Source organism: Myotis lucifugus, unplaced genomic scaffold (assembly GCF_000147115.1).
Source record: "Myotis lucifugus unplaced genomic scaffold, Myoluc2.0 scaffold_73, whole genome shotgun sequence".
Lineage (NCBI taxonomy): Eukaryota > Metazoa > Chordata > Mammalia > Chiroptera > Vespertilionidae > Myotis > Myotis lucifugus.
This window is the reverse complement of record NW_005871121.1, coordinates 3,820,450-3,848,302: the sequence shown is the minus strand read 5'-3', so window position 1 is coordinate 3,848,302 and position 27,853 is coordinate 3,820,450. Positions and strand designations below refer to the sequence as shown.

The window sequence follows — 27,853 nt, the reverse complement described above, 5'->3', positions numbered from 1 at the left end:
AAATAACTGAAATTATGCTAATCTAATATATTATGGCAATCTTAATTTTAACCATAAAGGCAGGAGGAAAATGCTGAAAACTTGTTTATAACTAATTCTGCTGACATTGAATATGAGCTAAATAATGTTTTTGCCTTTAAAAAATTGGTGGGACAAACATAAAATATATCACATTGTAGGAAGAAAAATTATTTCACACTACTGTGAAAAATCTTATTGTGACTACTGTGGAAAAAAAAAGTCCACATTCAAAATATGTGATTAAACACATGTAAATCTCCCAGAACTAGGCCTTCTGCACAATAAGCACTCTCTAAGTGTGAGTTGCTATTATTAATAATGCGAGGGCCCATTATAGCTTTGCATGAAATAAGTATCTCATAACTAACTGGATGAAGGAAGCATAACCAAATAAAGAAATCATAATGAAGGAAGATCTCAGTCCAGAAGTCCTTGTATTGCTGATTCTATATATTAGGAAAAATACCTTGGGGGAAACCCATCTACTTAGGAAAGGAATATATTCTTCTAAGATATCAGCACCAGCAACAGCCATGCACAATTGTCATTCTCGGTGTTCAGCAAATGTTCTTCAAACAACCCCTTTACAGAGTCAGAAAAGAATTAGTAATCTGAATAGAAACAGAAATCTGAGTAAGAAAAACCAGTGACACATGCCATCTCCCAGCAAGAACAGATGGGGTGACAGCTTTTAGCCACATTGAAGCAAATGAAGGAGGACATAGTGGATCAGGTGAACATTGTATGGAATTCCACAAAAAGAGTAGCTCAGTTGAAAAGTATTTGTCCTGCTAATGATAATGTAAAAATACAAAGTCAGCATGGGACCCCTGTGAATAAAATTGTAGAATCTTATGAAAGCAACATAAAATGAGATCCAAACAAATGTAGTAGAAAATAAAATGCATATTGAACATAACCACAAATCAGTTGGTAGTATTAAGTGCCTAAAGCATAAAGATGTTACCTGCAAGTAACATACAGAACATACCAGTATGTAACATACACAACAACATAAAATATACACTTTACCTTGTATCAAAACTTATTAGAAATATTTAAAATGTCTAAAGATATGGGATTATTGTGAACTATTTTTTTGCTAATAGATCCTAATTTTATTACATTGTGATCAGAAAACACTGTATAAAATTGATTTGTTGTAATTTATTGAGATTTGTTCTGTAAACTATTTTATGATCAATTTGTAAAAACAAAGGAGACATGAAGCATAGTTAAAAATACAGTAGATAAAATAAAAAGGATCATATTAAAAACTTTATTCTAATAATTTTGAAAACTAAGGTGAAAGTCACTCAAATTTTGAAAATTTGAATTGATTTATAACATCAAAGGAGAATCAAATTTAAAATCTACTAACCAAAAATCTAGTTGGACAAAGGAATGGACAGATAGATATGTGATAAAGTGAGTAGACTAAAATATTAATGGTAGAATCTAGGTGGCAGGGATGTTCACTAAAGTTTTATCGACTTCATTGTTCATTTGAGAATTTTCATACTAAAATGTTGGGGAAATTTTTCAGGTATTTATGTAGTCAATTTCTCCCAAATTTTGAAAGTAAAACAATCCTATATCTTATATAAATTATTCCAGAGAATAATAAAAGTGGGGATGATATTCAACTCATATAATAAAAGTATCATAACCTTGATGATAAAATTGGACAACAGTTCAGCACAGACAGGAAAACTGGGGATGAAAGAGTTAAATAACTGGGCCAAAGTTATGCAACCAGAAAACAGTGATATGCAAAGCTTGGTAGTTCTTGTTTTAAAATAAGTCTCTTAACTCATATTTTACTTTCCTACTCTTAAATTAGACAATAATATTCTGGCAAAAAACCTAAGTTCAAAGACATTTTGATACTATTATAATACTATTACAACATTTTCCTATTGCCCTTTTTAGCTTTATTTTTTTAAAAATCTTTATTGTTGAGAATATTACACATGTCCCCCTTTTTCTCCCAATTGCTCCCCTCTGCCTGGTTCTGGCACCACTCCAGGCCTTCACCACCCTATTGTCTGTGTCCATAGGTAATGCATATATGCATAGAAGTTCTTTGGTTAATCTCTTCCCACCCCCTCCCCCTTTCCCACTGAGATTCCTCAGACTGGTCCATGTTTCCATGCCTCTAGTTCTATTTTATTCATCAGTTTATTTTGTTCATCAGATTCCTTATTTACTTATTTTGATTTTTAGATTCAATTGTTGATAGATATGTATTTATTGCCATTTTATTGTTCATATATTCTTCTTTTTCTTTTTCTTCTTCTTTTTCTTCTTCTTCTTCTTCTTCTTCTTCTTCTTCTTCTTCTTCTTCTTCTTCTTCTTCTTCTTCTTCAACATTTCATGTAATACTTGTTTGGTGGTGATGAACTTCTTTAGCTTTTTATTGTCTGGGAAGCTCTTTATCTGAACTTCAATTCTAAATGATAGTTTTGCTGGGTAGAGTAATCTTGCTTGTAGGTCCTATTGCTATTCATCATTTTCCATATTTTTTGCCACTCCCTTGTGGCCTGCACAGTTTCAGTTGAGAAATCAGCTGACAGTCTTATGGGTCCTCCCTTGTAAATAACTAACTGCTTTTCTCTTGCTGCTTTTAAGATTCTCTCTTTGTCTTTAACTTTTGGCATTTTCATTATGATGTGTCTTTGTGTGAGCCTCATTGGGTTCCTCTTCTTTGGGACTCTCTGTGCTTTCTGGACTTGTAATTCTATTTCTTTCACCAGGTAGGGGAAATTTTCTGTCATTATTTCTTCAAATAGGTTTTCAATATCTTGTTCTTTCTATTCTCCTTCTGGCACCCCCATAATGCAAATGTTGGTACGCTTGAAGTTGTCCCAGAGACTCTTTACAATATCTTCACATTTTTGGATTCCTTTTTCTTTTTGCTCTGCTGATTGGGTGTTTTTTTGCCTCCTCATATTCCAAATCATTGATTTGATTCAATGACAGATATCCTGTACTATACTGTTGAATCCCTGTAAATTATTCATTATTTCATTTAGTGTATGCTTAATTTCTGACTGGTTCTTTTTCATGTCTTTAATGTTCTCACTAAGATCCTTGAAATTATCATAAGTCCCTTGAAGCTCTCATTACAATACACAAGCATTCTTATAACCATTGTTTTTAACTCTGTATCTAGTAGTTTTCTTGCTTTAATTTCATTTAGTTATTTTTTATTTCTTCTGTCCTTTCATTTGTGACATGTTTCCTTGTCTCCATAATTTGACTGCTTTCCTGTGTTTGTTTCTATGTATTAGGAAAAGCTGCAAAGTCTCCTGGAATTGGTAGAGTGGCTTGTGTAGTAGGTGTCTTGTAGGGCCAGTGGCTCATCCTCCGCAGTCACCTGAGCTGGGCACTCTAGGTGCACCCCTGTGTGAGCTGTGTATATTGTCTTCTTGTATTTGAGCCTTGATTGCTATTGGTGTCACTAGGAGGAATTGACCTCCAGGCCAATTGGCTGTGAGGACCAGCTGTGATTACAGTGGAAGAGCTACTGTGCAGAAGACACCCCTATGGAGCATGACCTGCTTCAGTGGGGCTTTGGTGCTCACTGAGTCTGCCCCTTGAGTGTGTTGCTTGGGGATGTGTAGAGTTGTAATCTGACATGGTCTGAAGCTGTCCACCAGATGCACTGGCTTTGGGGCCTACCGAGAGGTGCAAAGTCAGCCACTGCCTGGGGCCACTTGGAATAAGCCACAGAGAAATCTGCAGATGGCTGCTGCTTGTGTTGGGCTTTGAAGTACACAGATAAGGCCAAGCTATCAAGCAAGGCAGACTGCTGCTAGTGCTGGGTCTTGGGCCTCTTATGTATGGGGCATGCTGCTGCTTGTTTGAGAGATTTTAGAAAAGGTTGAAGCCTGAGCCAGGACAGGCTATTCATATGGAAAAGCTGTTGCAAACAGCTTGGGTAGGCCTGAAAATTATGTGGGGCAAGGTCTCAGGGAATCACCAGGGGCCCTTTAATAAGTCTCTCTTCACTTTGCTTCCCTACCCCCAGGCTTTCACATTCCACTAAAATACTCAAACTAAAAACTTGGTCAGACCTTCTTTAAAACCAACTGATCAATGAGCTTTTCACATCAAAGATCTTTGTGTATTCATATTTATCCAAAAAGTGGAAATATGGACTAAATGGTCTTTTCCAGAAGCCCATGTTGATTTTTATTTTTTCCCCTAAGAGTGACAGTAATATTTATTACAATCTTGCATTGCCATGAAGAACTTCTAGAACCCATCACAATATCTTACTTTAATACAATGCTTTGTCCAGGCTGGTGTGGCTCAATGGTTGAGCATCAACCTATGAACCAAGCGGTCATGGTTTGATTCCCAGTAAGGGCACATGTCTGGGTTTCAGGCTCAATCCCCAGTAGGGGGCATGCAGGAGGCAACCAATCAATGATTCTCTCTCATCATTGATGTTTCTATCTCTCTCATTCTCTCTTTTCCTTTCTGAAATCAATAAAAATATATTTAAAACTAAAATAAAATAAAACAATGCTTTGTACATTGGGTTGAACCAGCCTACAACTAATTCTGACTTCTGAAAGTGGGAGAATTCCTGGTTTTTCAACTCTTTCTAGAATTCTTGTATATACTCTTATAGGAATTTAGAACAATACTCAAGAGACAGAGAGTACTCTTAAATCATCATTTATTATATTTTTTTCTAAGGGAATAAAAAGAGTAATTAGAAAATATCAACAATAAATTTTTGGAAAATCTCCTAATTCACAAACTGGTATTTCTTCATGGAGAAGTTAGAGATATGCTGGTGATGATTTCTTTGATAATTTCAGATATTGTTTCTTTGCCTCTTAGGAGGCACTTACTCAGACTCTAATAAAAATGAACAATGTGAAAATTTCTTGAGAACATGCAATTATGGTATAGTACATCTTTCAGTTCCCACTCTGACATTCTGAGTGCTTTAAAAAGCTACTCCATCAGCCATTCAGATAGTGGGAATGAAAAACAGATGGATTGTGAAGAACCAAAAAAGGAAGAGAAAAATAAAGCTCAATGTTACCCTTGAGTGTGCAGAGTATTATATCCCTCTCTTTAGCTTACCAAAGTTCAGGTGGAGCTGGGGAGTGATGCCTGAACCTCTAAGAGCCAATCTGTCAATAGAATCTTCCATCCCAACCTCCATATCCACTTTTTTAAAAAAAATTGTAATTTACTGTTTGCAGTTAGAGGCCTTATAATGATGTAAGGAATAAATATTTACAGCCACTCTCACAAAACTTATCTTAACGCAAAACATGACTAGCACTAAAGAGGCACTCAAGGCATGCCCAGCCAACTCGTGTGGCCCTAGACTTCCACTAGACCTGAGACTTAAAAGGACCCAACTCAGTGCACAGCAAAGCCTTGTTCTTTTTTAATGCTGAATAATAGTTCATGGAATGAATGTTTCACAATATGCTTAACTATTCACACTTTGAAGAACATCTGGCTTGTTTCCAGTTTTCGCTTTTATTAATAAGCTGCTATAAATATCTGTAGGTGGGTTTTTGTATGAACATACATTTTCATTTCCCTGGGATAAATGCCCAGGATTGTCATTGCTGGGTCATAGGACAGTTTCATGTTCAGTTTTTTTTGTGTGTGTGGTTTTTTGTTTTTTGTTTTTTGGTCAAGAAACTGGCAGTCTGTCTTCCATACTGGCTGTACTGCTGATGTTTCCACCAACACTGCCTGAGTGATTGAGTTTCTCCACATCCTCGCCAGCAGTTGGTGTTCTCACTAGTCTTTATATTAGCCTCTTTGACAGATGTGTATAGCTCATCATGGTTTTAATTTGCATTTACCTAATGGACAATGATGTTGAACATCTTTTCATGGGTTCATTGAACACCTGTATATGCTCCTCTGTGAAATGTATATTCATACCTTTTGCCCATTTTCTAATTGGATTGTTTGCTTATTTACAGAGGTTGCTTATATATTATCTATATTAGTCCCTGTGGTTTGCAAATATTTTCTCTCATTCTGTAGTTTTTCATCCTTTGAATGGGGTCTTTTTTTTTATTCTCACCCGAGGATATATTTCTATTAATTTTAAGAGAGAAGAAGGGAGAGGGAGAGGCAAAAGGAGAGAAAGAGGGAGAGGAAAGGGAGAGAAGAGAGAGAGAGAGAGCCATCAATTGGTTGCCTCCCATACGTGCCTGGACTAGGGATGGAACCTGCAACCTACATATGTGCCCTGACCAGGAATTGAAGCCACAAACTTTTTTTCAAGTTTATCTTTATTGTTGAAAGTATTACAGATGTCCCATTTCCCCCTATTGACCCCCCTCCACCCCGCACCCACCTCCTGCCCTAGGCCTTCATCACACTATTAACTGTGTCCTTGGAACCCACAAATTTTTGGTGTACAGGATGATGCTCCAACCAATTGAGCTACCCAACCAGGGCTTGGTGGGGTCTTTTGCTGAGCTTAAGTTTAAAATTTTGATGTGCAATTCATTCATTTTTGCTTTTATGGACTTTTATGGACTATGCTTTTGGTGTCAAATAATCTTTGTGATTTAGCCATGGCAGAGATATAGCTAGCAATAATCTTTTACATATAACAAGATGTAGTACACATTTCAAGACACAATTAATGTGTCATGATATTGTGTTATTAAATTTTGCTAATACATTTATTAGAAATATTGGTGAAAAGTGTACCTCCTCACCTCCCAGGCTGAAAAGGAGAGAACAAAGCCCTGGATACCAAGCAAGGTGAAAACAGTGCACACATTTGAAGAAAGGAAGTGGAATTCTAAAGATGCTGACATGTACAGAGGCAGTGGGAGTGAGTGAAGAATACCCATCTGCCAGTGAAGCCCTGTAAGTACTTAGATGAACAGACAGTAAAAGGCACTTAGTGAAATTGCGACTATTATCTAGACAAGTTCTAATCCTAAGTAAAATACTGGGATTTAAAGTGACAGAAATTTCTAGTTAATCTTAAGTAAGGATCAAGGTAATAACAAAAACACTATCTGCCACTGAGTGGGAGGACAAACATTTATTTGATCATCTGTTAAGGTTGCCTTTTAGAAACTTTCCAAGACAGTATGCACTCTCAATCTAACAGAGATTGAGGACTTGATGTAAATGGGGCAAACATGAAATGGGTGAATTAAGTCATTTTTGATATATCAACCAAACATAGAGATGTAGCAAGAGAACTATCTAGCTCATGTAAACAAATTTTGACTAAGTGTTATTTTTCCTGTACTCAGCTGGCAGCTGTTGGAAGTAATTTATTAAAATGATTCAAGCTGAAATATTTACATTATTTTCTTGAGAACAAAACTTATTCATTATAATTTGAAAAGTCATTTATTATTTTCATAATAAAAATGTATTCATCATACAATGTAATTCATCACTGATAAATTGAATGGCTAGAAAAAAGCAGAAATGTAATTGATACTACGGATCATAAATAAATGTGTACCATGATAGGGAAGGGAACAGGTGAAAGAGTAAACATAGAAGAGATACACAAAGCAGCAATATTATAGTTTAAGGTTTAAATGGACAAATTTTGCCTTGAAATAAATTATTAAGCTTTCATTGCCTAATCAATAGACAAATGATGAATACAGGCAATCTATAATATATTATTTCCTAAAGAAATGCATTCCATTTTTAAAAATCATTCTATATAATAAAAGTATAATATGCAAATCAACTGAACAGTGAAAGGACCGGTCGGTGTGAGGGCGGGGCCTGCGAACAGTTGGCGCCAGGCCAGCCAAGGTGCGTGCCAGTGGGCAGAGGAAGGAGATAGCAACAGGGTGGGAGGGGGCGGCGGCGACAAAAGGCGGGGTGATGGGGGCCAGCGCCATCCCCTGATTGCCCACCTGGTCGCCTCCTGCAGAGGGAGACCTTGGGCAGTGGCAGCGGTGGGGTGATTTGGGGTGGGGCCCCCCCAGCGTCATCCCCTGATCAGTCTGCTGGGGTTGCATCCCACAGAGGGAGACCACTGGTGGTGGTGGCGCAATGGGATGTGGGGCCAGCCTCTCACCGCCCACACCATCCCCTGATCAATCTGTCGGTCACCTCTCACAGAGGGAGGCCAGATGGTGGCTTAGGCCCACGCCTAAGTTGGACATCCCCTGAGGGCTCCCAGACTGTGAGAAGGTGCAGGCTGGGCTGAGGGACCGCCCCCCCCCTCCCCCGCCTACGGCAAAGTGCTAGAATTTTCGTGCACTGAGCCTTTAGTCCTTAATAAAAAATCATCTTTACTATATTTAATTTACAATAAAACCAAACCTGATTTGATGACTTTTACATTAAAATAAAATAGCAAAGGTATTTTTTAAGCCTTACCTTTCATTTTATTTTTTTCATGAGAATTACTATTTTAACTTTTCCATCTTTTCTATATAGCCATCTTTTTTGTTTTTGATTATCATTTCTGCCCCCCCCCCCAGTCTAATTTTTAAATGCCAGTAGACTTTATTCTTTCACATCTTGAGTGCTAGAAGACTATTCTCTTCCTTCTTAAAAAAAATTTTTTTATTGATTTCAGAGAGGAAGGGAGAGGGTGAGATAGAAATGTCAATGATGAGAGAATCATTGATCAGCTGCCTCCTGCACCCCCCCTACTGGGGATTGAGCCTGCAACCTGGGCATGTGCCCTGACTGAGAATCATCGGTGACCTCCTGGTTCATAGGTTGATGCTTGACCACTGAGCCACATCAGCCAGGCCTCTTCCTACTTTTGTTTAAATGTTCAGTTCTTTTCTCTTTGTGGTCTGTCCATAAATAATTTATATTTTTTTATATGTATACCAATAGTTTTAATTTTTCATTCCTTATTTTCCTTTTTTTAAATTTCAATGTTGATATAATGGAGTTATGTGATTTTTTTCTACATCTATATATGCAGTGAAAATTCATTTAAATTTCTGAATCAGCCCTAACTGGTTTGGCTCAGTGGATAGAGCGTCGGCCTGTGGACTCAAGGGTCCCAGGTTCGATTCCGGTCAAGGGCATGTACCTTGGCTGGGGGCACATCCCCAGTGGGGGTTGTGCAGGAGACAGCTGATCAATGTTTCTTGCTCATCGATGTTTCTAACCCTCTATCCCTCTCCCTTTCTCACTGTAAAAAATCAATAAAATGTATTTTAAAAAATTCTGAATCACCTTTTTTGTATATGACATTATGTATTTCTAAAATAAGATAAACACTTAAGCAAAATTATTATACATAAGTGTAGTAATAGTTTTACAGTGTTTAGCTTTCTCTTCTAACTGTGCTAATGGTGCAAATCATAGGTCTACAAAATATATTTCTCAGTGCACTGAGATCATAAAAGTACAAATTATATTACTCTAACCATAAGGTCAAGTGGAAATTGGTCCTTATATATGAGGTTTTTGTTGTTTATTGGATTCACATTTATTTAGATTAAATTTTGCTTTTATACCACAAGATCACCACAATTTTGTTTCTTCAGAAAATTCCCTTGAACAACACTAGAGAAATAATAATTTATCCAAGTACGTAATTAACTTGTATTTTTTTATTTTCTATATATAGCTTCATGGGAAGTTTCTCAAATAATAAATTGACATTTGAAATGTTACACTGAACCCAAATGGTAAGATGAAACAAATGACCTAATCTCTTTGAAGGTCAAGTTATAAATTATTCTTGTGATGAAGCAGGATACTTATGGTCCATGAGCAAAATCCCAACTGTGGGCTTCTTGATGAAGGCACTTAGACACTCTGGCTGCATCTCAAAGGAAATGTAGAGTCTGAGTTGTGTCAGAGTTTTGAATGTTCACTGGAAGTGCAGAAGCTACACCAGGACGGACTTAAATGTGCCATCAGTTTTTCAGAGTTAAATTCTGCAGTGAATTCTTAATGGTTCCTAAAACTCACCACAGGATGGTCAGAGCATTGGTGCTTGTCATGGCATGGTCCCATTATTAACTGTAGTAGCCCAAGAAGGGTAAGTATGGAGGTCAAACATGGGCACCATCCAGGTGAACGTGCCCAGCATCACCACAGCAACACCCAAAATGTTGACGCCAAGTCCAGCTTTAACCTTGAATAGGAAAGAGCATAAATGTCAGTCTTCTAAAAAGAAAACCGAAGGGAAGTGGAATACCATTACAGAATGTATTTACATGCATACTAAATGGTTAGTATAAATTGTTGATTTCATAAAACAATGAGTTCTTTCATTCATTTCAAAAGAGAATCTGCCCCCAACTAAATGCCATTTACCTGAAGAGTTTTAGAGAAGTTCCTCTTAGGAATATACTGGCCATTCTGATTAGAGAAAAAAATTCCTTTAATAATCTGCCATTTCACCCTGGCCAGGTGGCTCAGTTGGCTGGAGCATCATCCTGTACACCAAAAGGTTTGGGGTTTGATTCCTGGTCAGGGCACACACCAAGGCTGCGTGTTCTATCCCTGGTCCCCGGTAGGGAACAGTACAGGAGGCAACCAATGGATGTTTCCCTCACATCAGTGTCTCTCTCTTCCTTCCTCTCTAAAAATCATTAAAAATATCTTCTTGTGAGGATTAAAAAAAAATCTACCATTTCATCTTAAATCAAAATTAGAGTTTGTGGTTTTGTATTTCAGTGTATAAAGTTCAGGTCACTATATGATAACTGGATCCCTCATAGTCAATATTGTTAATAGTGTACCCTTCAGTATTCTCTTATTAAGATTTAATAATGTCACTTCTATTCATCTTTCCTAGAGTTCCCACGTTTCTAGCTCTGACATCATCATTCTGGTGTCCATGAAACAATCTCAAAGTTGCTTCCTATCCATTAAAACAGAGGGCGGCAAACTACTGCCCATGAACTGTTTTTGTAAATAAAGTTTTATGGGACAACAACACACCCATTTGTTTACATATTGTTGTTGAATGCTTTCATGACACAATGGCAGAGTTGAGGAGTAGTGACAGAGATCATATGGCCCACAGAGTCTGAAATATCTACTAGCTGTTTTTACAGAGAAAGCTGCTTATCTTTGCATCTCTGTATTAAAACAAAGCAAAAGGCGGATACCTAGCAGTGATTACTCAGAGATACCCTTTCCAGTCTGTGCAAGCCACTCATTTATTCCAGAACCTTGTTTTTATTTTTAAAACTCACATATGTAGGACATTGCTTATGTTATGCACATTTTTTTTTTTTACTGAAATGATAGTACATGACTTCTGCATTGAGGTGTTTCCAGGATTTTTACCTTGTGTGTGGGGGGGGTGGTGGCAGGGGGGGGGGTGGTGTGTGTGGGGGGGTTAGCAATCTGTGTGGAGGGAAGGAAGTGAGGACTTAACTTGAAGTCGCATTTGCATAGCAAGCGCCCCAAATTTACTTTGGTTATATTCTTGTTTGTTTTGGCTGAGAAGTTGGCAATCAAAATTGGGAGGAGACTAGAGCATTCTCAAGCTAGTTATTGATTATCACTACTTCTGTATTTGGTAAAAATGTGCATGTTTTGTCTCTTAGACTTTCTATTATTACTTGCTTGTGCTTTCACTTCAGGTGCCGCTATTAAATCAGAACAAGAAAGATGACTTTACATCATTCAGGCACTAAGCCTCATGTGTTATTCAGAGCTAATGTCAGCCACACAAATATCTGTGATAGTAAACCACAGTGCTTGATTGCTGAATTTCATTAGCCCTTCCTCCCTTATCCTAGGTCAAGTTAGATCTGATCTTGACATGTAAGGGTTAGCCTTTGTGTTGACCATATTCTATGCTTTGCTGATACATTCAGTATCTCTGTAGTCCTGAGATACATTCAATGACGTGTTTGCTTCTGGTTATCACTCTTCAAAACAATTATATGACCAGAATCACTCTATGACACACTCACTCTCAGAAGCAGAGCTCAAGCCATGTTTTTCATGGCAGTTGATTGACGTGTAAAAGGAGAGAGAACCTAAGACTTCACAAAAATTGGCTTCTGAGACTGACCGTGTTCTTTCAGCTCACTCACCATGTCAGTAATCTTTAGATGGCCATAGGAAAAAACGATGGCATTGGATGGATTTGCTACTGGTAGGAGGAATGCAAATGAAGTACACAGAGTAGAAGGTATCAAAATATACAGAGGGTTCACGTGAATAGCTTCAGCCTGTTGCAAAAGAAAAAAAAGAAGAGTCTAAGTAATATTTTGAGATACATCAAGCATAAAAATGGGCAAAATTATAATAACAAACTTCCAGAAGCAGGTAGAAACCTAAGACATAAAATTATACATAAGTGCAGTTATCACTTGAAGAATATTTTTCATATAATGTCTCTTCCTCTTGTTTATGTGCTTATTAGTGCCCATTTAAGAGTTATAGCTCAGTTAATTTAGAAAATAAAGTTTCATTTATTCCAGAAACTAAACAGAAACAGCAACCATTTATTATTTATTGGGTATTAGGTGCTATGCTAAGTGTTTACCTGTATATAAAATATATATGTTTATATATAATATATGAAGCTTCCATGTATTATATGTATTGTATAAAATAATATAATAAACTATATATATATATATATATATATATATATATATATAACATATAACTCAATTTTCACAATTATGACCAAATAACAGATGAAGAAACGAAGGCCTGAAAGTCTAAAAGTAACTCATCAAACACACAGCTGACAAGCAGTAGAGTTTAGGTGGGGTTTCAGGCCCCTCCGGCTCCAAAGCTTCTCATCATCCCATGAACTTTACTGCCTCTGTGACATATATACTTTAAAACTTGCTTAGGGATCATCACAGAAGAAAATTAGCATTATTCTCAATTTATCACATAATTTTCTAAATGCTCTATGTTGAGAAATAAAAACCAGAAAAAAACCCAATACTTGCCAATTTAAATTCCAACATTTCTTTTCTAATTTGAAGCATCAGCTCAAGAATGCTAACATATGCCCCTTGAGCTAGTAGCAGAAAAATTCCAGAAGGGCAATGCTCTTAATTTAAAGTGCTTTCCTTTCACCAAACCCATCTGTCCAAATAGGAAAAACATTGACTTAAAGCTATTTCTTGTAATTGCTAGCTAGGTGGGGAGAAGGGAAGACAGTCTATCCCTCTCTCTCTCCTTGCAGATCTGCTTCTTACTTATCTTTGAAAATTCTTCCCTGGGCAGTCGAGAATTGTGTCTAATATATTTAAGCTTGAAGCCTGAAGTGTAAGCCTAGGTTTTCAATCACTTATATAAAGCAGTTCTCAGAAGTTCAGAACTAATCTGGAGGGAAAAGTGTCAGAGTTAGAGGTCGAAATACTAAAATTGTCAGGAAACACTGAACCTAAAAATCTTACAGCTGGAAAGAATCTGGGTTGGCCGTCCCACTTATCTGCAAATTGAAAATCTGAGTGAACAGAAGGTAAGTGGTTAAGATCCTGCTGCTTGAATGTGGAAGAAAAGAATTCTGCTGAGTTGAGCTCTCCTGAAAGGTAGGAATGCAAATAAAGACCCTTCTATCAGTGATTTCCAGGAGGACCATTTAGGCCAAAAATGATTCTATACCACAATAGGAGAACAAGCAAAGCAGAACACTGCTCTTTTGATAAAGAATATAAATGGGACAAGTGAGATACTCACCAGTGGAGCTAATATTGGGAGAAGGATAGTAATGGTAGCTGCATTGCTGGCTACCTCTGTTAAAGATGTGACGAGCAAAGAAGACAACAGAATTATTACCCATACTGGTAATGATCCTAGAGGAGATAATTTGTTTCCTATCCACATAGATAGTCCTGATGCCTACAAAAACAAATTTACAACATTTGTTATTCATTAACAGTTCATTTTAATGGACAATTTAAATTTATAAAAAAACATTATTTTCTCTAAGAACTCTGTTTCTAAAATATAATTTTAACCTCTCATATTTTCCTGTGGCTTGGCAGATCTGCTGGGCTTTGACCTGGAGAAGCTCTCATTTATTTTTATTGTAAGACTACCAATATGCTTTAGAAAGTTTAAATTGTCTTCTATATTTTTCAATTCAATGTTAATGTTATCTAATTAATATATGTGGACATTTTAACAACTAGAACTGTAGGGCTTTAAGGAAAGAGTGGTCCTTCTGGTCTACCTCCGTCCACTCCTAAATAGTGTTTCATAGAGACAACAACTTTCAACTGAGATTAGCTATTTAGAGCTATGTTTAGGTATTTATGGCTATTTTTAAAAATTACCCTTTTTGCTAATTTTCAAATTTAGACATTATTTACTGACTTAAGTAAGGATTCTGTTTTCTTACACCAGATCTCATCCACCACACATATATTTCCTCTCCCTCTATTCCCTTACACTCATATAGCAACATTTTTTATTAAATCAATATTTAAAGTTTACCATTATGATTATATGAACATTGTTCATACCAAGTCATTTAATGTACTGTGATAATATTTACTTTTTTGTTTTGTTCTACTGTTGTTTTCCCAGGGAGTAATGGCCTCATTCTTTGCTTGGTTTTCTAAGTACCTGTCACGGATTTTCAGCATACTCTCCAGTAAAAATGGAAAACTCCCCAGAAGTAGACAAACATATTGTTCCTTCTCATTTTCCCCCAGGGAGATGTCCATCCTGGAGTATTCCTTCCTTCTGTTCCATCTGGACTAGTTGCCCTTCATGTCAATTCTACTGTTGTTGTTCTGAGACCTCTCTTCACTGGTGTACTATGAGCTCCCCTCACCTCCTTCTCCTGTGGGAATCCTTTCTTCCTAATGCCTTTGTGTTGGTGGACCTTCTTCTATAGCTTTCTGAGAATTGGTGAATGGGAGGCTTCTTTTGTTTGTTTGTTTCTGCATGTCTGAAAACCTCTTTATTTTCTTTTCACACTATTTTGATACCTTAGCTCTTGTAAAATTCTAGACTTGAAATAGTTATTGCCCAGCCAGTAAGACTGATGGCATTCTGATCTTTGATTCATGGTACATAGTACAAAGAAGTCAACTGGATGCAAATTAATAGGTATGTTATTCTATTCTCTACTCCCACCTGAGATAATCCTCCATTTATGAGATTTCACTTGACTACTGCATATGTGAATTTTATGCCCAGGTTAAACTGGGATTGGCATCTTTTAGAAAAGCTCTAATTATAAGCAGTATACCCTTAGATCAAAAGCTGGCAAAATATCCCCAGATATGGATACCAGATATTATGTATGTTATTTGTGGTCTTGATTTATACTTTTGTTTGTTTTTTACTTTTAGATGGAAAAAGTCTGCATACCATTTAAGTCATATTGGTAGAAGTTCATCTTAAAATATAATTACATATATCGTAAGAATGGATTTTATCTATGTTTTGATGCTGCTAGCAAAGATTATACCATATATAGTCCCTCCCCCCACCACCACCACCTCTGGAAGCCATTGGGATCATATCATCCCAATGATAGAAAAAGAAAATGGAGGTTTCGAAATTCTACATGAAATGCTTTAATATTGGGCACTTAGTAGGTCTTTCAGTCCATGATCTCAAAGTCTTCAGTTCTGTAAAATTTCTAGTATTATTTTTGGAAATGTCCTATTTCAGCAGTTCTCAACCTGTGGGTCACGACATTTGGAAAACACATATAGCATATCAGATATTTACATTACAATTCATAACAGTAGCAAAATTAAAGTTATGAAGTAGCAACAAAAATAATTTTATGGTTGGGGGTCACCACAACATGAGGAACTGTATTAAAGGGTTGTGGCATTAGGAAGGTTGAGAACCACTATTTCTTTTTATTTTCTTTCTTTTTCTTCTCCTTATGGAACTCCTATTTGTTGGCTGTTGGAGATTTGTAGTTGCTACTCTAATTTTCTTATCTTTTTTTATATATTACCTTTTCTTAATCTTTTTGTTTTATTTCCTGATATGAGTTCATCTTCTAACTGCTACTGAATTTTTAAATTTCTTTTACAATATTTCTCATCTTCAGTGGGTCTTTCTTACTTTCTGTTTATCCTTTATTTAGAAAGTAACATTCTACTTGGTTTGCATGTCTTTAATGTTTCTAAAATCTCTTTGGGGCCTCAATGATAAAATTTAAAAAATTTTCTTTTGTATCATACGTTTTCTTTGCTTTTATGTGTTTCTTTTCAATTTTTCTTATTTATTACTGGTTATTGTATCAGAGGCTTCCTCAACTATCTGATGGCCTCATATAGTCCATTCACATTTAAAAGGGAGGTAACAAAACAATGATTTTGAAAGCTCTTTGTGCCTGGTCAAAGATTGTTAAGAAAATTACTTTACTGTAGGTGACTAAGCTGCGAGCCAGCGTCTTATTGTTTCAGTTTTGTTACAGAGTAAATCTAAATTTTCTGCTAGGGAGGGAAGAGAGCAGTTGCCTGTCTATTAGGTCTAGAGAGAGTGTTTGTGAGGCTCACAGCTCCTTATACACCTTTGAAGCCATCCTTCACCTTTAGTACTGAATTTTACCCCAGCTTTCAGTTAATCTGCTGCTTCCAATTTCTAAAACCTTTCAGGATCCTGTGGATGAATCAGCTTGTTTCTTGTTGGCTATCCTTTTTCAGGTCCATAGATTTCACCCTTCTCTACTATTTCCACAGTATAAAGTCAGATACCCCTCAAATATCCTGTTTCTATATTTTAAATCATATTAACATCTCTTATATGTTACTGTTCCTGCTATACATTCTTTATCTTTATGGATTGACACTTTTATGTTCTGTTATTGCCATGTCAGTGGGGAGCTGATAAAATTCATGTTTAATTCTTTCATTTTTAACTCAGGAATGTGTGAAAAAGGGAGAGGAGGAGTTATTCACTGATAAGAGTTTGAGAGTGACTACCAGGACATGAGAGTTCAATCATATCAAGGGACACTTAAGAGAGAAGGAGTTGCAGTGAGGTGAATGCTATCTCATGGTTCCCAATTAGAAGGGTTATTTATTTCTGGATATTTTCCTAATTACAATTTGGGACAAAATTTTTTTAAAAAAATTAACTGTCTTCAAAACTTTGTAAAACCAGTTTCTAGGGCCATATTTGCCCATAATCAGATTTTTGAAGCTCATGGTTTCTACCCCACCACTCAAAGGTAGGGCTATTCTGGATATTCCTATAATAGTCGTCCTAGGATTTTCATAGCAAACTAGACCTACTTCCAAGGGTTCCCCATCCTTCCAGTGAGAGAGCCTATATCAGAGTCGGCCCATATCTTTTCATTTCCTTAAACTTTGCTAGACTAGGGTCTGGCCAATGCTTTTAAAAACCTCTTTTGAGTGGCCAATCCAGACAGATATTCTAGGGGAGGAAAGATGAATGTAAGTTCATATTTATTCCAGAATTGCTGATTCTGATTTCCTCACAATTCAAATGAGCAGGCATAGGAATGAAGGTTATTGATTCTGAGAAATCAGATCTCATACCTGCTGGACTAGTGGAAAAGTGTATTTGTCATATATTTCCCTCTCTTATATTTGAAAAGTCTACAAGGCAAGCCAAATGTAGGCTGAAAACGACTTTGTAAGTGGCACTCAGAATTTCATCTATTACTAAATCTTATTGCTGAAAGCTCAGTATCCAAATACAATACAGAAAAATTGACAATAAAGTCAGAAGCTAAAACCAGTCTCCCTGGAGGTTATTAAGAAGAGAACAGAGCAGGTAGTTTTTTGCCTTGAGAAGTATAAAAGTTTAACTTCCCAGAAACTAAAAGGCTGTATAAAACATCTCTCTCACCATCATTTTTACTTTGATGATAGAAAAAGAAAATGGAACAGCCATGAGTTTTGAATGTTTCACAGAAAGCTATAAAATCCAGAAACAAGAGATTTTTAATTTGTTCAAGAGTAGAGGATTTTTATGGAATTTTTGAAGCAATCCTATAATGACCAGGACAATTTCAAGGGACAGTGACTTCCCCAGATATCTACTTTATATCAACTGGATAGGTAGGCCAAGAAATAGCCAACTTGAATCCACCTATGGTTTTACTTTTCCCTAAAATTAGAAAGAATACAATATTAGCTATGGTTATGTGAAATTCTCTCAGGACTTTATTCCACAAACATGTATTCAGTATCTTTAATATATTTAATATGTAATAAATAATATAATAAATAAATAATGTAATACATTACTATTATTTCTTATTGTCCTTCTTTGACAACATTAAGACCATGATATATTCCAGAGAACTCTGAGAGCTACTCAAATCTATCATGAAATAAGGAAAAAATATAAATAAAAAATGTTTCACTAGTAGTCACCGTATGTATGATTTTTATTTATTTTTCTTATTAAGCTATTCTTCTAATACTATTTCATGGACTAAGAATTATAATTTCTATGCTTTATTTCTTTTGACATGCATCATAAAAATGTATGCTTGGAGCCTGTAAAATGTTTTGAACTCTGAACTCACCTCATCTGTATGATATACTTACTGCACGGCTATTGAAACCGGTGTCATTGAAATGACAGGATGAAGTTGAATATAACAAAAGCTTGAATGTCCCCATGTTCTTCTTTGGAGCAGCCTAGTTAATTGTTAAATATCTTAGACGCAGCCCTGGCCAGTGTGACTTGGTGTTTATAGTGTTGGCCCATGCACTGAGGGCTCACAAGTTTGATGCAGGATCAAGGGCACTTACCTGGGTTGCAAGTTTGCTCCCCAGGCCCAGTTGGGCACTTATGGGAGGCAACCAATAGATGTGACTCTCTCATATTGATGTCTCTCTTTCTCTACCCTCTCCCTCCTCTCACTGTCTCTAAAAATCAATGGGAAAAATATTCTCCTGTGAGGATTAAGAACAACAACAAAAATCTTAGACACAGATTATTACCTCACAACCATCTGCCAAGGCAAACCCTCCACCAACAAGGATGACTATATCCCAGGGCATGAATTTCTGGAATTCTTTCCAAGTAATCAGTGGAGCGTAATCAAAAGCAACTGCAAAACAAAAACCCTACAGTTACACATTGCTTAAAATATGATATGAGATTGTTTTCTTCATTATTGTAATGGCCACCTCCCAAGGAGTTTTTACTACTCTTAATGTTGTTTTAAGATAGGGGAGTTGATCTGGACTTTGAGCAATTTCTACCTATCTTAGGTGGAAGATTATATTACTTAAACAGGTCATAACTTGGGAAAATCCTTTAGATTATATTATAGAATGAATTTAGATAAATTATAACATCATTTATAATGCTATTCATTCATTTGATTCCACTAACATCTTTGCCTACTATGAGTAAAACAGTGTATTGGACTATACTATTCTTTGCTATGCAAACTGTCTGTAACAGTCCAATGGTTCTAATAGCATAAGTGTTGCATTAATATTCATTAGTATTTATTTGAATGTTTTATTTTTTTCAAATTGCAAGGGTGCAGCATATAACAGGTTCAGCAGGATTCCAGTTTAAAGTAATTCAAAACTCAGGTTAAATAATTTAAGTATCATTCATGAGACCCCTAAAATACTCATAAAGAAATTATCTTAAAGATTTCTCTTGATACTTGGTTCCTACTGGTTCCATAGATTTATTAAGAAATAAGATCATCCATGAACACATTATTTCCATTTATCATTTATGTGTAGCAGTCAGCCTTCTACATGATGAGATTCTAATGTTACTAATTTTCTTCCTTCCTATCCTTTTCCCCAAACCTAAACCAAACATACCCTTCACTGTTGACAGAAATTTTGCTATTTCTTACTTGAATTAAGACCATATATTCTGTTAAAATGCAAACATCTTTGAAGTGTACCTTTCATGTAAAATGTAACATAATATGTCTTATCTGTTATTTTTAAACCTACTGCAAATGAGTTTATCAGGGAGAAAAATTATTGAAGAATAATAAGAAAGAGAATGGGAGAGAGGAGCAAGGCTCTGTCTGAGGGGCACTCAGATGTTGGAGCGAGGGATGTTAAGTCAAATATTAGTTCCTCAACACTTGCCCCTGGCAGGCCGTGGGGCTTAGATTTCAATGGTCAGAATTCTCAGGGTTTCATAGAAATCATTGCTCTGTAGTGCAACATCTCCTTATACTGCACTTTGAGATGTTCTAGTCTCAATGAAGAATGAAAGGCATTCATTTCTATGCTATACTGTTTATATTTGTCAGGGCCTTGAAATCTGACTCATTAGTCATTTATTGATTCTGACTCAAGGATTCAGGTGGGCCAACCCAAGAGCATGAATGAATCCAAGTTCCATTCCAATAAAAGAAAGGAAGGAAGGAAGGAAGGAAGGAAGGAAGGAAGGAAGGAAGGAAGGAAGGAAGGAAGGAAGGAAGGAGAAAAAGAAGAAAGAAAAGAAAAACCAACAATTCTACTCTACCAGACTATTTACAGACAATTTTAAACCATTTGTCCCACCCTGACAACATATGAATCTGACTTCCTAAAACATGATGTGTTAGTATTCAGATGTGGATGAATCCTATGTTTAAGAAGTGTTTGTGTCTGTGTGTGGGCGGAGTGAGTATACTCACATAAACATGCACACATGTTTGTCCATGTGTTATAAAGACAATGAGTGCTCCCTCTGAATACCTTTCTTTCAATTGTGACACTAGGTTATGAGCTAGTGTAGGTTGATCTTCATTTTCTTCAGGACTATTATGAGGCTATAACTCCCTTGAAACTCCTCACCTTTGTAGATCATCAGCATTTAGTACCAAGGGCTCATCATGAAGTAATGACTTGTTCCTACATTTGCCAATAGTAAGATTAATTCTGATTATGAGAAGAGAAGTGAGCTTATCAAAGACCAAATAATATCACTCATAGCAGAGTCCTAACATGGAGCATAAGGAAATCTACTTCTCACTTCTGCAAAGTAGGATGATCCTTCTTGTAGCAGAAGGACGTGTGCTGCCTAAGGGTTGCAGTGTGCAAACAGGAAGTGTGTCAACATGTCCATCCTGTTTTTCTAAATGCTAAATGAAACCAGTAGAATTTTGTATATTTTTCTCTTCTGTCAAATTCATTCAAAATTATAAATAATACTCAACCAATTTCTCCTGTAGGTGTAGTTTTAGTCAATTTCTTAGCAGGAATAATAAAGAATAGGAGTCCTATAAGTAAGGCAACAGTTGAGTCTGTAGCAAAACCACGATACCTGAAAAAGGACAAATGTGTTCATTAACAAATGACATCCAGAATTTGTGGGAACAAAACACTAAGTGACTATGTTTATATCATACAAGTAGTGGTGGTATAGAGTATTTATTTTGGATAATCTGCTCTAGAAATCTATGGATTTACCACTAAATGATTTCCCACTAAATAATTTAGTGAAACTAAAAATTTCAGACCATGTTTCCATTGTTTCCCTATACTTTTTCTTCTTTTCCCCCCCCCAAAACCATGTGTATACACATGCTGACCTACTAGGCCAACATGGCAAATTTCCCTTTTGGTAAAGCTTACAGATCTGGTAAATAACTTTTTCTTTGAATTATTTATTTTCATTACATTGGCAGAGAATTGATGTTGAAACAATTGTTAGGCTAGGCAAAGCCTCGTATAATTGATTTATAACATCCTAGTATTGAAATGTGGCAAGGCATGAATGTTTCTAGAGTCCTTGAAAGCTCTTTTGTAAATTGTGAAAGTGAATGATCTGTTTTTCTAAGGTATAACATCTGCGTCTATGATTATAAACCCTAGCCATATCATACAAATGAAATCAACCTATTTAATACTTTGCACCCTATGAAACTTAATCAAGAATATTAATTATTAGAATGGCTTATGAGATGCTCATAAGTGATCACAGTTCAGATTAAGAGTGATTCGGGAACAGATGGGGTTTTAGAATCATGAGGCCATTCCAGCAAATAAGACAGGTTCTTCCCAGAAGCCTCATCAGTTAAGAAGCACCTGGAGACTAGATATGAATGAAACAGGCATAAATAATCAGAATTTGGTTTTAAAAGTCAGCCATATTTAACTAGTGAATCTTTGGATTCTGAGAAGAAATCCTTATTCCCTAAAGGTTATTTTGCTACCTTGTCACTCAATGATGCAGGTGTATTATAGAAGCTCTCTACACCTGTAATTTACTTGAACAAACTAAAATCAAGAAAATGCATTATATTATTCAAGCTGACAATTTATAACACAGTTTGTTTTCCCTAAATGTAGATTTTCTGTCTTGCATTGTTGGGTAAAAAAGCTACCTTCGTGTAATTTATTCAATAAACTTAACTAATCTTACATTGTCATTATTCCTTATTTCTTTTATCTCCGTTATAAGTTACAGTTGGATTTTTTGCCAAATTAGCTCAGGCATCATGTAATCTGATTTTGTTTTTATGAAGACACATTGGACTCAGTCCAAGCTCAAACAGATGGAATGAAAACATTAGGTGGTAGCTATAAATCTTGATCTCTCATACTAGCTTTGGAACATCTAAATGCCTAAAACCTCTTCATTACAGATAGATTCTACAGAATATACACTTAAAATGAAATCAAGCCATAAATACTGAAATAATTTATTTTCCAAAGATTTTAAAAACTATTATTATTTTATTATGTTTATTTTAGTTTTCATTTGTTCTAAATTAATTTAGGTTGCTTCAGTATTACAAAAGGTAAGGTTACATAAATTTTAGTTGCTTTTATTTATATCTTCAAATCCCTTCCTATCTCAAACCTTTGTTCCTTTTACTATTGATTTATCTCAGAATTCTAGGTAACACCTGCACCTGACCATAGCAAATACACTCTAGTTTTCTGCTACAAACAAAGCATCTCCTGAATTACTTTCCCCTCCTGTAAGGAATAGAAATTAGAAACTGATTACATTGAATTTACTATTGGGATTTCAGCTTTATTTTTATTAGCTGTTGTTTGATTTCATTTAGTTTTTACACGTTGGTGTTTAGAAAAGACTCCCCTTACCGAGGATGATAGAAGAGGAATTTTTAAAAGGTGGAAGAATTATTTTTTATGTTGGTCTAGTCCTATTTCAAAACTACATAGTACCATCAAACTTTAAACAATCATTTGCTTTCAATAGCTTGCACTGAATAATTGGAAGCTGTCTTTTTAGACCTCTCAGAATGAAAAGGTTTAGTCTTAAAGGAAACAAAAAGTTTATAAAGCTAAAGCAGATTCTTTGAAACATGCTACCACATCGCATTGCTACACTTGTATGCTCACTAGGAATTTGGACTCAGATTTTGCACCTTTAAAAAGTGCTGGCAATGCCTGTATAACCAGATGGCTCTGATTAAAAAAAAGAATTTCTTTATTCTATGTGGGAATAATATATTTGACTCAAACAATTTTGGTTTCTGCCCCCGAATACATTGATTCTTGCTGGGGGCTGTGAGACAGGAAGTCCAAATCAGAGATCTGCTGAATTTAGAAACTAGATTAATTCAGTGAAGATAGATTGGGAACACAAATCTCAAAACCCAAGTATTTATAATCACATGTGGGATGGCTCTTAATTTAGAAAATTATGCTGCCATCTACCCCCCCCCCCCCCCACCACCAGTTCACATGATTCAGCATTGACTGCTGGTATGTAAGACATTGAGAGATAAAATTAACTCTGACCCAGCTTCTAACAGAAGTTTGTAAAATCAGATTTATTATTTAATCAGGAATTCCTTACCTAAAAAATAGGGGCAGGCATGGGTTTATAGTGAATTCGTGTTTAATTGACATACACAGAGAAAAAGACAAGATACTGAACCAAATAAATAATCCCCCATAGAAGTAAAAACAAAACAAAAAAAATAATTGAGTTGGCAAAAATCACAGAACATGAATTCATACCAGGTTATTAAGAAACATTTTACATAATAAACATTTAGATTGCCTTTCACAGAGGGAGAAGGGCAGCACTATTCTAAGCGCTATAAACTCCATTTTACCCAGGAAGAAATTCAGGGATGTGACCTGCCCAAAGCAAGTGGAAGAGGCAGGAATGGAATCCAAGTAGGGTGGCTCCAAAGTCTACACTCCTAATTGCCACAGAACACGGCTTTCTGGCAGATTCCATTTCTGATTGTGTAGGAATGGAAATAGTCTTGTCTAAAGAAGCTTGAATTTTAGTTACATGGTAGTTTAGTTACCTTATCTGAGGCCTTTCCTTAGATTTCATTCCTTATCATTTTTTTTTAATTCCTGAAAGGATTGGAATTAAGAATTCTTTTCAATGGAAAGGACGAAGAAAATCTCATACACTCCTCCAGAGTTCTAGGAGTCACTTAGGAGAAAAGCAGAGTGCCAAGGAGGAAGAGCTGACAAACATCACAGGAAATGCTTACTCAGTAAAAAGTGAAGACCAACCGGGAAATAACCCAGGTTCTCGGCTAAACCACAGCAGGGCCATTACAATGAACAGGACCAAGGTGATAATTTCCTGATACCTGTAAAAAAAATTTGCAATCCTTTCATTTACTTTCTCAGTCAGGACATTCATAGAAACTCCCTGAGTTATTGTCAGGAGTAATCTCACCGGAACACTAGACATTAAAAACTGGATAATTTGAGCGAATCAGTGCAGTTGGAGAAGGTCTTTACTCTTCGGCAGGTCTGTCAGCATCTTGTCATCCTCCTGGTAAATTTTATGTAGAGAAAGTGTGTGTTTTGTCGTGTGGAGGAGATTAGCACTTACTTTCACAAAGGTTAGCAGCACACTCGGGGCTGTTATCGAGTGTTAAAAATACATTACAAATAATTATGTGCTTTTTTGATTTTAATAAATACTTGAATATAAGCTGTGTGTGTGTGTGTGTGTGTGTGTGTCCATTTCTGATTGTGTAGGAATGAAAATAGCCTTGTCTAAAGAAGCTTGAATTTAGCTACTTACCTTATTCGCCCAAGTTTTTTGTATTCTTGTTTAATCACATCAGCATAAGCCTTTTGTTCGACTGTCTTGGTCTTTCCACCTTTGAACATCTCCTTAAAACTGAAAAGAGTGATTAAGCCAATTAATCATAAGATTCTCCCTTTCTAGAAGATACTCATGTGAAAGCTTCATAACATACAAATCTCCCTGCTCATAACATAAATCTGAGCTTTTCACCTATACCTCCATCTCCTTCTTTGAATGTCCCCTCCCCCATTTTCTGTTTCTGCCCATTTTGCTCAATTTTCAATGCTTATTTTTTGTTCCACATTTTCTTAGCCATCTTCCACCGATCTCTTCCTTTTCCAAGTCCTTTTTCACCATTAAAATTTTGCCATGTCCCACTCATCTCCAATTTAACACTTTAGTATGTACCTGTCATCTATTTTAATATATTTATTATATATCTTGATTGTTAATTGTTGCACATGAGTGAGTTTTATCTCACTAGTTAGATCACTTATTTGAGGGCAGGAGCAGTGTCATAGATGTTTTCTTTGGCCTGGTACCTCTAAATACTGGCATACACGGTAAGTACTTGACTCATCAACTCAATAGCACTTTTGTCAAATTTATGAGACAGTTGGTTGTCAGACCCATCAATTGTCACAAAATGTACTACATTCAAGTGATACACTAGGGCAAGGAGGTCACATACACTGATCACCCGATCACATTTTTTTCTTCAAGTTTCTTCACCTCTTATGTCCTAATAGCCTCCACTAGATAATTTTTCAACTTACTTCCAACAGTATCTGTCAGTTTATATTCTTTTTAGCTACTTATCTTAGGGAGCCTTGTTCCTGGTGACTAATTTTTCTGTCCTGAGGTCCAGGGTCTTCACAACTTTGAACAATCTTTGTGTGAAGTAGGGCTCTACACCAAGATTTTTTAAAAAATACCTCCAGAGGAAGAAACAAATGAGAAATGCCTATATTCTTAGGGTTTATCTCTTAGAATGTCTATGAGTAGCTCCGTTAAATTACATTATATGTAGGTATAAAAAGCACGTTTGGATATCTAATTCAAAGGAATTGAATTCTGGATCTCAGAGAGATCTGCATGCACATGTTCACTGCAGGATTAGTCACAAGAGTCAAGGTATAGGAACAGCTTAAATGTCCATCAACAGACAAATGGATAAAGAAAAAGTGGTTTATATGTACAATGGAATATTATTTAGTCATAAAAGAAATAAAGCACTGGTACATGCTACAACATGGATGTACCTGGAAGGCATTATGCTAAAATGAAATAAGCCAGACTTAGAAAAATAAATACTGTGTGATCTCACTTATATGTGGAATCTAAAATACTCAAACTCATAGAAGCAGAGAGTAAAAATAGTGGTTGCCAGGGGCTGGTGGGGGGGTAGGAAAGGGGATGGGGGAGTGTCAGTCACAGGGTACAAAATTTCAGTTATGCAAAATAAGTAAGTTATAGGACCAATGATTAACAATACTGTATTGTATACTTAAAATTTTGCTAACAGGCTGGATTTATGCTAAGTGCTTTTTACCACAAAGGACAAAAGAAAACAGCAAAGGATGCAGGAGGAATCTTTTGGAAGTGATGAATAAGTTTATGGCATTGATATTAATGAGGTTTCATGATTTATAATTATGTCCAAACACAAGTTTTGTATACATTAAGTAGCTACAGCTCTTTCTATGTCAATCATATCTCAATAAAGCAGTTTAAAAAAGAATAAAGCTATAGTATTTTCTTTTGTAAAATTGCTGGGGTAAACATGAACATCTATGAGGGAGTAAATAGGAAAACTGAGGTAGTGTGAAGGTAGCTATTACTTTCCTGTGACACTGTTATTCAAACTTGTTTGGACTATTATTGCTTTTGAAGGAGCAGAATTTCCTCAATTCTTCAGTAATCTATAATAATAAAAGCATAATATGCTAATTAGACCAGACAGCCAAACGACCTTCCAGATGTCCTTCCGGACAACCTTCCAGATGAAGCTGGGGCTGCGAGGGCTGAGGCAAGCCACTGCAGCTGCGAGGGCCGAGCCCCTTGCATGAATTTCGTGCATTGGGCCTCTAGTACATTCATAATCACTGTACTGTACACACTCCAACCATGAACATAATAAGGTGGATGTTGTTGCATTTAAGATCAATTAAATTACTGACTAGGTACAGTGTCAAAATTTTATCCCTTGTCACTAATATAAATGCTATTATAAGAGACTAATCTATGGACCTCCTTGAGAACCATCTGTAGAATAGAAAAGTAAAGAAAGGAGTGAATCTCCTTCAAAACTACTTCCCACCCTGAAGACTGCATTTGTATTTTGCCACTTTGGTTGGGGACCATAAATAGTTAAGTCGGAAGCCAAATTGGCTTTGCTATAAATGAAGGTTAATGCCTTCACAAAGGAACTGATTAAGCATATGACAACGCATCAACCTCTCCATTTAAATAAGTTCGGTGGCATTGATAGATGAGCTTCTTCGTCCCCAGTATGCTGGGATCATTTATAATGTGAGAGTTAACTGTGTTAACAGCCAACACACTAATCAGAATGTATGGTGGCCTGCCAGAGGAGCGGCTGAGCATTTCTGTTTGTCGATCTAAAACCTCTGGAGGTGAACACCCTGACAGACTGAAAAGGACACTGAAAAATGAGCTGGAGCATGAAGTTGCGCAGTGTCTAACCAACAGTGGACAGCAAGGGGACTGCTTAAACATGCCACTGGCTGTGATTTATGGACTTTGCCTAATGTCTGCACTTCACAGGTGTTTTTTTTCCCCTCATGGAAAACACAGTTCCATAGATTCCCCTTTACCTTTTTTATTTCTCCTTTTTAAATGGGGAGGCCATTTCCTAATAGTGGCAATGGTTGCATACATAGTTTATAACAGTGATGGCGAACCTATGACATGCGTGTCAAAGGTGACACGCGAACTCATTTTTTTG

General features: G+C 36.2%; 1 protein-coding gene across 1 annotated transcript in view; it reads right to left on the bottom strand.

The window, feature by feature from the left end:
- Positions 1 to 9,668: 9,668 nt before the first annotated feature.
- The window catches only part of SLC13A1 (solute carrier family 13 member 1), an 82,348-nt gene continuing 64,163 nt past the window's right edge, over positions 9,669 to 27,853 (bottom strand). Inside the window, exons 9-15 of the mRNA XM_006090505.3 lie at positions 24,880 to 24,978; positions 24,335 to 24,436; positions 21,059 to 21,165; positions 18,873 to 18,982; positions 13,654 to 13,815; positions 12,042 to 12,179; positions 9,669 to 10,120 (exon numbers count right to left, since the gene is read on the bottom strand). Of these exons, the coding sequence (XP_006090567.1) occupies positions 9,983 to 10,120; positions 12,042 to 12,179; positions 13,654 to 13,815; positions 18,873 to 18,982; positions 21,059 to 21,165; positions 24,335 to 24,436; positions 24,880 to 24,978 (856 nt within the window). The 3' untranslated portion in view covers positions 9,669 to 9,982. The remainder of the gene's footprint in view (positions 10,121 to 12,041; positions 12,180 to 13,653; positions 13,816 to 18,872; positions 18,983 to 21,058; positions 21,166 to 24,334; positions 24,437 to 24,879; positions 24,979 to 27,853) is intronic.